At 41.0% G+C, this 12,500-nt stretch overlaps 1 protein-coding gene across 1 annotated transcript in view; it reads right to left on the minus strand.

The window, feature by feature from the left end:
* cntnap2a (contactin associated protein 2a) overlaps positions 1 to 12,500 on the minus strand; it is a gene marked incomplete at its 5' end in the record, with an annotated part of 274,861 nt that overhangs the window by 111,387 nt on the left and 150,974 nt on the right. The window contains one exon of the mRNA XM_083686867.1: positions 11,726 to 11,875. Coding sequence (XP_083542993.1) covers positions 11,726 to 11,875 — 150 coding nt within the window. The remainder of the gene's footprint in view (positions 1 to 11,725; positions 11,876 to 12,500) is intronic.

A 12,500-nucleotide genomic window follows, 5' to 3' on the forward strand; every position in this document is an offset into this window, starting at 1 on the left:
CATAATAAGAGAGACACAGACGTGAAGACAGTCATGACAAGACAGTGCATGCAGCTGGCAGCTCTCAACATCCTGTGGATAGAAATGCTCAGGGAGAAGAGCCTCTTGACAGAAATAAGATAAAAAAAACGGTAAACAGGAAGAGCATACCTCTCTGGAGGAGGACGAAGTAGAGAGAGGGAGGGAGGGAGGGAGGGAGGGAGGGAGGGAGAGGAGAGGAGAGGAGCACTGGGGGTGGTGAAGCATCTGCCTGCTCCCTGTCCAGTCTGTTCTCAGCGGTACCCAACCAGGATCTCAACGGTACCACAGAATCATCTTCTATTCCCACTGTTACCTGGTGTAAGCTCATCAGCCCCAAACACAGTCCCTGATCACATAGCCAATACCTGCCATCTGGAACCCAATCAACTCCAGAATCATCTAGGATCTGACTGGATGCGGGCCAAATTTGACTGGAGCCAGAGAAAACATCTTTCTGGCACAAGTCAGAAGCCTCCTTGGCAAAAGTTGAATAACATGGGGGACAGTGGGCATCCCCATAGCAACTCAGACATCTCACGAAAAGAGAATCTCATTGACGCCATATTCTCAACAGCACAAAACAGAATGGCATCTCAAGCCTAATTTCATCAGCATCAACACTACAAAGGAAAAAACCTGCTGCCATCGTAACCAAGCCATATATCAACAGAACAACAAAAAACTGTCTCACTAGAACCGAGGTAAAGTTTGTAAGAACCTATAAACAAAAGGTCAACCTTGCCTTGATCATTGCTAGTCTCAATAGAACCAAATGACATTGTATAAGAACCTAGAACCAAGCCATGTTTTGTTAACCAAACGCCAAATAACTGTCTTCTCTAGTGTAGTCTCACCAGAACCCAAGATAACTCTCACTAGAACCATAACTAGCTATATCTCCTAGTAAAGTGGAATGAAGCCAAATTTGAGACTCGAGAGCTGAGGCTCTGAGTGTCACTGTAGAGCTCTCTCTTGCTCTCTGGGGTAACTGTCAGCTCTCTCCCTTACCTGGCCACTTGCCAGTGTGTGTGTGTGTGTGTGTGTGTGTGTGTGTGTGTGTGTACCTGGGTTGTTGCCAGTCTTTGTAGTGGATCAATGAAGTGAGACGGAAGGAGACAGGAGAGTTTCCTATGGCTCAGTCTGAGCACAACCTATCTATAACACAGGCACGCACAGACAGACAGACAGACAGACAGACACACACACACACACACACACACACACACACACACACACACACACACACACACACACACACACACACACACACACACACACCCCTGTGAGAGGCTGCAGTCAGATTAATGAGTACCTCTATGGCTCATGTCTAATTCATAAGGAGGCAGTGGATGGAATTCGTAAGCGTAGAGTTCCTCTGGGAAACTTCATCACAAGAAACCTTTTTTCTAACTCCATCAATAAGCACAGCACAGAAGTCCTACACTTTTCTGCATGTCTGGTCAAAAGGTTTGCTACAGAGTTCAAGGTGTCATATACGGCATCACATATAGTACACATTGAACAACTCCTTGGCTTGTCATCAAAAAGCATAAGAGATTATTAATTCAATAATGTTTATACAACGGGTTGATGGAAACAAGGTTTGTTCGAAGTCGTGATTTAATAACGATAATGTCACATTTAAATCACCTATTATGATATTCCTACACCATAGTAGATTTGTTTATCACGTTCCCTTGACAACGTTTGTAGTTTTGGGAACAATATTTCTCAGTGCAGGGGAGAAACCACAACAATCTATCAGAAAATAAATACTTAAACCATTGTTTTCTTGTCACAATTTTCCGATTTGTTGTGTAACCGTTGTATAAAAGCAATAATGCCCTCGAGGCCGTGATTTATCGCCAATATTGTCACTTGGTAGGGCTTTACCGCCACTGCGTGTCATGCCTAACAAATCCCCCTACTGTTCCCGTGACAATATTGACGATAAATCATGGCCTCTCGGGCATTATTGGTTAAATAACACACTCCTATGGTGTGTTTTGTGTTTATCGTTTTTTTTTAATTTCCAAATATAAAAGCTAAATAATACAGTACATGCTGTACATACTCTACCAATGTTATGTAATCATATGAAGCCACTCTCTCTCTTCTCTGCTATTTGACTTTTCCATCTCCAATTATGTGTGTGTGTGTGTGTGTGTGTGTGTGTGTGTGTACCTACTGTACCCTGTTGAAAAATCCAATCTACAGCTCTCATGTCAGTCGCTTACTAATTTTCTTTAAGCGTATTGCGAGGAGAGAGAAACCACTCTCCGTAAAATAAGCTTTGGGTTCAGGAGACTGGGTCTTAACAGAAAAGCATTGAAGAGCATAGAGAGGAGAGGAGAGTCGAGAGTAAGGAGAAGAGAGGACAGGAGAGAAGAGAGGAGACAAGGCAGGAGAGGAGAGGGGGAGAAAAGGAGACATGAGTAGGTGAGACAAGACGACAACCAAAAAGAAGTGCCAAACGTTCTTTTCTCTTTTCTTGTCTTTCATCAGTGCCACCTCTAACCTCAATAACAGCAATACAGGCCAGGAGGGGTATTAATCTACAAGAGAGATCAGGTCAAAGTGATGGTTAAGGCATTTTCAAGACTACTCATATGACAACTTGAGGGAACCCATTACATTTCACCACTACAAGTTAATCTAATATACAGCTGTGACACAATTTTCATAATTTTGGCTCTGTGCGCCACCACAATGGATTTGAAATTAAACAATTGAAGTGTAGACTTTCAGCTTTAATTCAAGGGGTTGAACAAAAATATTGTATGAAACATTTAGGAATTGCAACCATTTTTATACTGCTTTCGCAGTGTATTTTGGGTCATTGTCCATCTATACTGTGAAGCGCTGTCCAATCAACTTTGCTGAATTTGGATGAATCTGAGCAGACAGTGTATCCCTAAACACTTCAGAATTCATCCGTCTAATTCTGTCTTCTGTCACATCATCAATAAACACAAGTGACCCGTTGATCTTAGTTTCATCTGTCCAAACCCTCTGTATTTGCTCTTGTGAAGTCTTCTCTTTATGGTAGACTTGGATAATGATATGCCGACCTCCTGGAGAGTGTTCTTCACTTGGCTTGTTGTGAAGGGGTTTTTCTTTACCATGTGAAGGATCCTGCGATCATCCACCACTGTTGTCTTCCGTGGACGTCCAGGCTTTTTTGTGTTGCAGAGCTCACCAGTGGTTTCTTTTTTTCTCAGAATGTACCAAACTGTTGATTTGGCCACTCCTAATATTGCCGCTATCTCTCTGATAGAGTTTTTTTGTTTTTGCAGCGTAAGGATGGACTGTTTCACTTGCATTGAGAGCTCCTTTGACAGCATGTTGTGCGTTTACAGCAAAAGCTTACAAATACAAATGCCACACTTGGAATCAACTCAGACCTTTTACCTGCTTAATTGATAAAGAAATAACAAAGGAATAGCCCACACCTGTCCATGAAACTGCTTTTGAGTCAATTGTCCAATTACTTTTGGTCCCTTGAAAAAGAGGGGGCTACATATTAAAGAGCTGTAATTCCTAAACCCTTCCTCCAATTTGGATGTGACCCTCAAATTAAAGCTGAGAGTCTGCACTTTAAGCCCATATTCATATATAACTGTAACTTGAATATGTTTTGGTAAACAGCTAAAATAACAAATATTTCGTCAGAGTCCAAATATATATGGACCTAACTGTAAACTTTATATTGCTAATAAGCAAACACTGTATGATGCCTGTTATGAAAGATAACATGAGTGTTTTTTCTATCCCCTGATGTTCCTTGCCTGTGGTACAGAGCTAAACATTCCTTATACACACATAAATGTAAATATTTGCAATGTGGTAAGATAAAAAACGTTTTCAATACAATCAAAGTTCTACTGAAGTTGTAAAACTCTTTTTTCATAAACATGCACGCACACACGCACACAGAGACACCTTCCTGCGGTGACTCAGTATCTATTTGATTAACTAGGACGTGTAATTATCCCCCATCTCACATTTCCTCAACGTCAACGACCAAAACCTGTGTGTGTGTGTGTGTGTGTGTGTGTGTGTGTGTGTCTAACATTAACATCAATGATGAAACCCTTCCATTATCTGCCCGCTGCACTGCCCGTCTCTGTCACAACCTATTATTAGTGTTTGTAAAGCATGGGTAGAACAGTAATTATTGTGTGTGTGTGTGTGTGTGTGTGTGTGTGTGTGTGGTTGTCAAGCATGAGTATAACACTTATTACTCTTGATTTGTTTTAATGTGGCAATTGGCTATGCTTGGATGGGCACTCTGCTGAAAACAAAAACAGGATGATATAGAAGCCTGAATACTCACCTCTCTTTGGAGCACTCTGGTTCAATACAGATAAATACTCTCTTCACTGAATACCTGAGGCACTACACTGTTTGGTTATTGTACAAATCAACCATGTTTGGATACTCTTCATTTAACACTAATCTTCCCAACAGAGGTCCATGGACAATTTATAATAACATAACTCTGCCGTTGTGAAACCCATGTCCCGCTCCTTCCCTGAAGTTTCATAAATGTCTGTTTTTAAGACTACAGCATTATTACCTCTGGCCCTCTGTGGCTCAGTTGGTAGAGCATGGTGCTAACAATGCTTACGTTGGGGGTTCGATTCCCGCTGGGACCATATATACTGAAAAATGTATGCACTCACTGCAATGTATGTCGCTTTGGATAAAAGCGTCAGCTAAATGGCATATATTATTACAATTTAGAAATCACACATAGAAAACAATCTGGAAGCATTTTCATTACTACCACACCTTTTGATAGCCAATATCTCCAAGTTACGTCCTGAGGTTGTGACTAACACTTGCCCCCAAAACCACAAATGGTCCATTTGCGGGAGCAAATATTTTGCAGTATATTTTTGAGCTCAGGTGCATCCTGTTTCCATTGATGATCCTTGAGATGTTTCTACGACTTGATTGGAGTCCACCTGTGGTAATTTCAATTGACTGGACATGATTTGGAACGGCACACACCTGTCTATATAAGGTCCCACAGTTGACAGTGCATGGAAGAGCAGAAACCAGGCCATGAGGCCGAAGGAATTGTCCGTAGTTCCGTAGACCTCCCTTCTGTGTCGAGGCACAGAAGGGTGCAAAAAATGTCTGTAGTATTGAAGGTTCCCAAGAACACAGTAGCCTCCATCATTCTTAAATGGAAGAAGTTTGGAACCACCAAGACTCTTGCTAGAGCTGGCCGCCCGGCCAAACTGAGCAATAGGGGAAGAAGGGCCATCATCAAGGAGGTAGAACCCAATGGTCACTCTGACAGAGCTCCAGAGTTCCTCTGTGGAGATGGTTGTCCTCCTTCCAGAAGGACAACCATCTCTGCAGCACTCCACCAATCAGGCCTTTATGTTAGAGTGGCCAGACGGAAGCCACTCCTCAGTAAAAAGCACATGACAGCCCGCTTGGAGTTTGCCAAAAGGCACCTAAAGGACTCTCAGACCATGAGACACAACATTCTCTGGTCTGATGAAACCAAGATTGAACTCTTTGGCCTGAATGCCAAGAGTCACGTCTGGAGGAAGCCAGGCACCGCTCATCACCTGGCCAATACCATCCCTACGGTGAAGCATGGTGGTGGCAGCATCATGCTGTGGGGATGTTTTTCAGCGGCAGGGACTCGGAGACTAGTCAGGATCGAGGGAAAGATGAACAAACCTGCTCCAGAGCACTCAGGACCTCAGATTCAGAGGCGAAAGTTCACCTTCCAACAGGACAACGATCCTAAGCACACAGCCAAGACAACACAGGAGTGGCTTCAGGACAAGTCTCTGAATGTCCTTGAGTGGCCCAGCCAGAGCCCGGACTTGAACCCGATCAAACATCTGAAAAATAAGACCTGAAAAATAGCTGTGCACCGATGCTCCCCATCCAACCTGACAGAGCATGAGAGGATCTGCAGAGAAGAATGGGAGAAACTCCCCAAATACAGGTGTGCCAAGCTTGTAGCCTCATACCCAAGAAGACTTGAGGCTGTAATCGCTGCCAAAGGTGCTACAACAAAGTGCTGAGTAAAGGGTCTGAATACTTATGTAAATGTGATATCAGTTTTTTATTTTTAATAAATTAGCAAACATTTCTAAAAACCTGTTTTTGGCTTTGTCATTATGGGGTATTGTGTGTAGATTGATGAGGGAATTTTTTTTTTTTAATCCAATCAAAAAAATGTATCTGAATACTTTCCGAATGCACTGTAGGTAGAAATGGACCACTTCTTTACATCAATTTCCTTGGCAAACGAGCTGATTGCAAAAACAGAACCTAGAGTTTTCTGCCGTCTGTCAAATTATTTAATTCAATGTTTACACTGTTACACTAACGTCAACAAATGGACGTGCCCGAACCTCACGCTGGGTGCTTTGGTTAGGAATTGATGACCTGGGGTTTCTCATGTTAAGCAGCACAATTGGCTGTAATTGAATCAGACAAAGGCAGCAGGAGTTTGATTGGCTATGAGTGTACCCCAACCTTTATATAACACCTTGATTGGTCAGTAGACTTGACAGACCTTTAAAATTCATATTGTTGCAAGATGGGTGCTTCAGAACACCCATGTTGTCAGGCTTACACTACCATGGGTCAAGAAAGTGTTTCATATCATTCCAAGCCTAGAGGCACACTTGATTTAGCTTGCCATAAATGCTGGAGTGGACTGGGAATGCACTTTTGGGATTAATTAATTAATCAATTAATTAATTAATAATTAATTCAATGTAATATTAATAATATGATCTCAGCCCAGGTTTGTGGTGAGGATTACGCCTGGGCTTTATGTGAAGTACTACATGGTAAATGCATTTGTAGATGATGAGGAAGGATTGATCCTCATTTAAACAAACCCAGAAGTGGTCCTTTAACAATGAGTGGGGGAGTAATAGCGTACTTTATAAGTTAACAAAGAAATGATGGCCTCCAAATCAATACCCCCCTGTACAGTTTCTCCACTGTAAATACATTTAAAAAAAAAGAAAAAAAAAAGAAAATGGTCCTAGCATAGATTTTTTTATTTTATTTTTTATAGATGATTCACTTACTTAGACAAACGCATTTGTTGTAAGTCGCTTTGGATAAAGGCGTCTGCTAAATGTGAAAAATGTAAATGTAAATGTCCCCTCCATTAACAAGAAAAACGAAAATAAGACTCATCACAAATTCAGCCCACTCGTTAATTAGTTTAGAAAGTTTTGCTGCTATGGAAATCTGCCTACTGAAAATCCACCCACTGTGTGTGTGTGTGTGTGTTTATGTGTGTGTCTTTGTGTGTTATATGTTATGTCGGTTCTGCTGACATGTCGGTAATGGTTTTGGAAGTGTAATTCTCTCTATCATTCCCTCTCTTTCTATCTCCATCATTGCAAAGTTAAAAAGTTTAAAGTGAAGTGTGGGTGAAGAAAAATTAAGCAAGGAGTAAGAAAGGGGGGATGAGAAAGGAGCAGAGGAGGATAAAGAAGGGAAAAGATTAATATGAGAGAAGAGAGAGAGGAGAAGGTGTCCAAAATAGAGAAGAAGGAGGAGTAGGATGAAAGCAGGATGGAAAAAGAACATTGTTCCATTTGATTCCATTTTCAGAACTTTTATTGTGCTGGCAGGTGTGTGTGTGTGTGTGTGTGTGTGTGTGTGTGTGTGTGTGTGTGTGTGTGTGTGTGTGTGTGTGTGTGTGCACGTGTGCGTTGGGTACTCTCTCGTCATTTAGGGACCTGTGAGGAAGATTGAGTCTGATAGTGAGCAGGGGTGTATGGATGGGGGGATGGAGGGATGGAGAGATGATGAGGATGAGTGCATCTGATGAAGCTATCAGCACCCACACTATCTCTCTCACTTACTGTGATGCCACACACACACACACACACACGGTTAGATCCGGATCATCTTCTAACAGACGGACAGCGGTGTCTGGCATCATTAACCTGGCATCTCTGTAACTCAGACAGATTGTGTGGGTGCTGATAGTGTGTGTGTGTGTGTGTGTGTGTGTGTGTTTCTAAACCTTATACAGCCCTCTGCAAACTGAGCCACTTCCTTCTCTGTGACCTCTGGGGTATGGGGTGATAGAGAGATAAATGATCACATAGGGACACTTATCCTGCTCAAGACCCCCCCCCCCCCCCCCCCCACACACACACACACACACTTTCTCCTTCCCCAAACCAATACTTTGCAAATGTATTGAGATTCCAAAGCAGTATCCTCCATCCTATCCTCCACACTGGCGATCCATGAGTCTGCATGTTGAAAGGAAAATAGGGTAAGACTCTCCCATCCTTTGTTGTGCAGATTTACAAAGCACTCTCAAGACTTGGAGCAGAACTTAGGCCAAGTGTGTGTGTCTGTGTGTGTGTGTATGTGTGTGTGTGCGTGCATGTAGGCCTTTGTAGAGTAACTCCATCCCTGGAAACATGAGGGAACATGCATGGGATCTAAGAGATATTCTCATGTCATTCTCTTACAGTACATTTCTTCACCCAGTGCTTCTTACATGTTCAACTCACACAAATGAACTATGGCCATTATGGTGCCTAATGAATTATAATGGAGAGTATTCTCTTTAGTTCCATCTTCCTCTCATCTTCCCTCCTCTCAAATGTATTTTATTGAATAATAAGGGTTCAGTCAGAACACTCACATCAGTTTAATAATTTATAGCCTGAAAATGGTCGTACATTTAGTCTTTGCGTATTTGGATGGGTACGCTCTCTCAGAGCTCCCAGCCTGGATTAACGACCGCATCTGCAGGGAAGCCATAAGTTAACAGACCACCCATAGAGAGCCCCATACAGAGCGACCTATCGGATGGAGGCTGAGGGTGGTGGGTGGGATGACCCACAAAGCAAGCTCTCATAGTCAGTAAAACCCTGCAATATGTTGATGCTATTGGAACGGCGTTGACTTGGCTGCTTATAAGCCTTGTCCCTTGAACATGTGACTGTGTAGTGCATCCGTGTAAACCAGCTGTTCCGCTGACTTAAGGGTGCCCTTACTGAACTAACTCTAGAACCATAGAAAGATCATCTGATCATCAGGATCAGACAGCATTCTTACAAGGAAGATACAGTATATTGGAGATAATATTAGACTCACAGAAATAATAGAACACTACAAGAATACAGGGAAACCAGGTATAATGAGAGAGATGTTGGCCATGTTTTTTCTTTTGAAAAGTCAAAGGGTTGGCGCAAGTATAACCCTTACCCAAAAGTAATTATGTTGTTCACACTGTAAAGCACTTTCTGACAAACCGTATTTGTAAAAAGTGCTTACAAATACTCTCATAAGTACTTTTACAAAGGGCTGTGAGTTGATTCAAAAAATGTGTCAGAGATTTTCTAAACATTTCTAGACAACAAACCCAGAAGTGGTCCTTTAACAATGAGTGGGGGAGTAATAGGGTACTTTACAAGTTAACAAAGAAATGATGGCCTCCAAATCAATGTTGCAAATCACCATTCCCATAGATGAAGTGGGTTTAATGGGTGCTAAATGCTTGAACCTTGGTTCAACACTCTTGGTTACTTGGCTACATGTTACTCATTTTAGCTTTAACATCTTGTGCATGGTCTGATATATAGAAATCTGCTGTTTTGTGTTGTCAACTAAGGCTATTCATTTATAAATGCCTGGAACTTTGGAGAATCTCTTATAAAATGGGGAAAAGTCATGTATAATAATCCTATATGTGAAATGATAAGTCATGGTTACTTCTCTGAGAATACTGAATCTTCAAGAGGCATTAAACAAGGTAGTCCCCTATCACCATACCTGTTTGTTATGGGCATCGAAATGTTAGCTATTAAAATCAGATCCAACGATAACATTAAGGGGTTAGAAATTAATGAGTTAGAAACACAAGCATTAATGTACACCGATGACTCAAGTTTTCCACAAGAGTCCACAATCTCCATTTGCAGTTGATGTGCTTGGTGTACATATTCTGGGAAATTTAAATGCTCTTCATATTATTAATATTGATTAAAAACGGTGCAAAAATAGATATGACCTTGTAACCATGGAGAAGGAAACAACTGTCCACTAGTGATTTCGCAGTTAACATATTTATTCATGGCTCTTGACTCCTGGAGAACTCTTTTTCAAGTTATGTGAGCAAAACATATTCTATTTAATTGGAATGGACAACCAGTGTATTTTTTACATAAGTGTGGAGCGTTCAAACTCTTAAATAACAAGGGATTAATCCTCTCTCTTAAAACTTCTATTTCCTCTCTCTTAAAGCTTCAATTATATCTAAATCCAAACTGCAGCGGGTTACTAAGAGAGACACATTCAATGTTTAAATGGAGCCTCTGCCTTCATTCAGATTAAACTGCCCATTTACGGTTGATTGACAATGGAACACTGTTGAAATTCTTTTCGAATTAAGCCAAACAGAGTTTGCTGCATTTTCAATTTTATCCTCCAGAAAAGACAGAACAAGTATTACAGCAAATAATATACCTTAACTTCAGTGTACTGATAGAGAAAAACATACTTTCTTGGTAAAAGAAGGGTATCATTTTGTATTAATGACGCCGTGAACAAAGACAGTCAAATTATGTCACACAGAAATCCTCACCGTAGCTTTTACCCTCATCATGGTGAATTACAGTTATGAATGGCTTACCCATTTCAACCATAATGACACACTACAATAACAGTTATTTGCATAATCAATGCATGATTGCATGTCAATAGAAGTGCACACCCAGCCTCTGAAGAATAGAGACCTGTATGTCAAAACAGTTTTTCCACACGCAGGGAGACGGACAGACTTGGAATACTTTTGTGAGTAACTTGATTGCTTGTTATAAGCCAGGAGACAACATCAATATTTGTTTTGAATGTGGTTTGCATGGTGGAACATGCAACGGATTTGTCTGTGGACTTTACCGTACTGACCTTCTTGCAAATATGTACAATTATATTTCATTACATGTCATTATTGATTCAGATTTGTGTTCTGTTTTACTTGTTATCAAGCGCTTCACATTTTACCACAGGTTTTTTTATTTATTTTTTTACAGTAGGCTATATAGAGTTACACAAATTACTGTATGTCTGTCAATGTTATATTCAATATGTACGCTCTTGAAAATACAAATGTGATATTCTAATGATTCTTCAAGTCCTTCTTAAACACAACCAGATCATTATTTTTTGCATGGTATTGGTCTAATTCAATGATTACACTATTACACTAATGTCAACAAATGGAGGTCTCCAGATGTTACTCTGGGTAGTTTGGTTCATAATGAGGGCCCGTAAAATGTATCAGTTCCACTTCAGGTCAAACGTTTTGCTTTATGTCTAAAATTCAAGATAGTTGGGACTAGATTTTTTAAAACAACCAGTGACACATCAAACACACATCAATTATTTTCAAGCTGAACTCTTATATAACATTCTTGCTACACAAAGAAATATAGGTCCTTGAACAGCCAGCCTTGTGCAGACTGCCATGAGGAAACAGAATGAATAGATCAACTCCATGGGTACTGTCCATACTGCTTTTGGAGTCAGATCCAATGGTTGTTAGGTCATAATATATATGTGCAGATCGTCCTGCAGAATCTATTGTTTGGTATGCTTGCTATGCGAATGCTACATCTTGGTCTAGCAGCTGCCGTAACAGTAAAAAGAGCATGTCATGGAACTTGTGAAGCCTTACCTCCTAAGTGGTACGTTGCCCCTGTCCTGATGGTGAGGGGTGTGTTGGTACGGACCGCCGACGCCTCGTCTTCGTCTATCGTCAGCATGGTGTAGTTCTCCTTGGCGACCAGACGCACTGCGTGCCACTGCCCATCGTTGAGGCCCGTACCTGAGGATAAAGACAGACATGACATGAGAGACAGAATCAGAATGGGTTGACTCTTGCGTGCAAAACATAAAAAGAACGAATAAATAAAGTCCTAAAAGATGGTTTCTTGGTTTGACGTATGTAAACTGATGAAAACAGTTTAACAATAGGCTCTGAGTCTTGAGGACAAGGTTTCTTCTAACCGATAACATTGTTTTCCCTCGGTACTGTAGTAGTGGTTGTGGGTTCCTTTGATTGAAAAAAGTGAGCAGAACCAATCATTTACTGCATTTTGATTTAATTAATTGATTCATGACGTGATCCTTGAAATACAGGATGGAAAATAAGCCAGAGAGAAAAGTGAAAAAATAGAACAGTAAGAACCTCCATCACTATTATAGCTGGTGATGGGGTTGGGTGTCATTTCAGTAATGGGGTGTAGTGTCATTTAATAACCTATAATATTATAGGCTATAATAACCTGTCCTCCCTCACTGGTTTGACAGATGATATTGATAAACCAGATATTCAGCAGACATCACTACATCAGAGGTCCTACATTTTTTCTTGACCAAGGACCCCCCCCAACTAGGAACATACTGTAGGCCGTTCAGCGACCCCCCATGCATGTTTGATATATTATTTG

This window comes from Argentina silus (assembly GCF_951799395.1).
Source record: "Argentina silus genome assembly, chromosome: 1".
NCBI classification, from domain to species: Eukaryota; Metazoa; Chordata; class Actinopteri; order Argentiniformes; family Argentinidae; genus Argentina; species Argentina silus.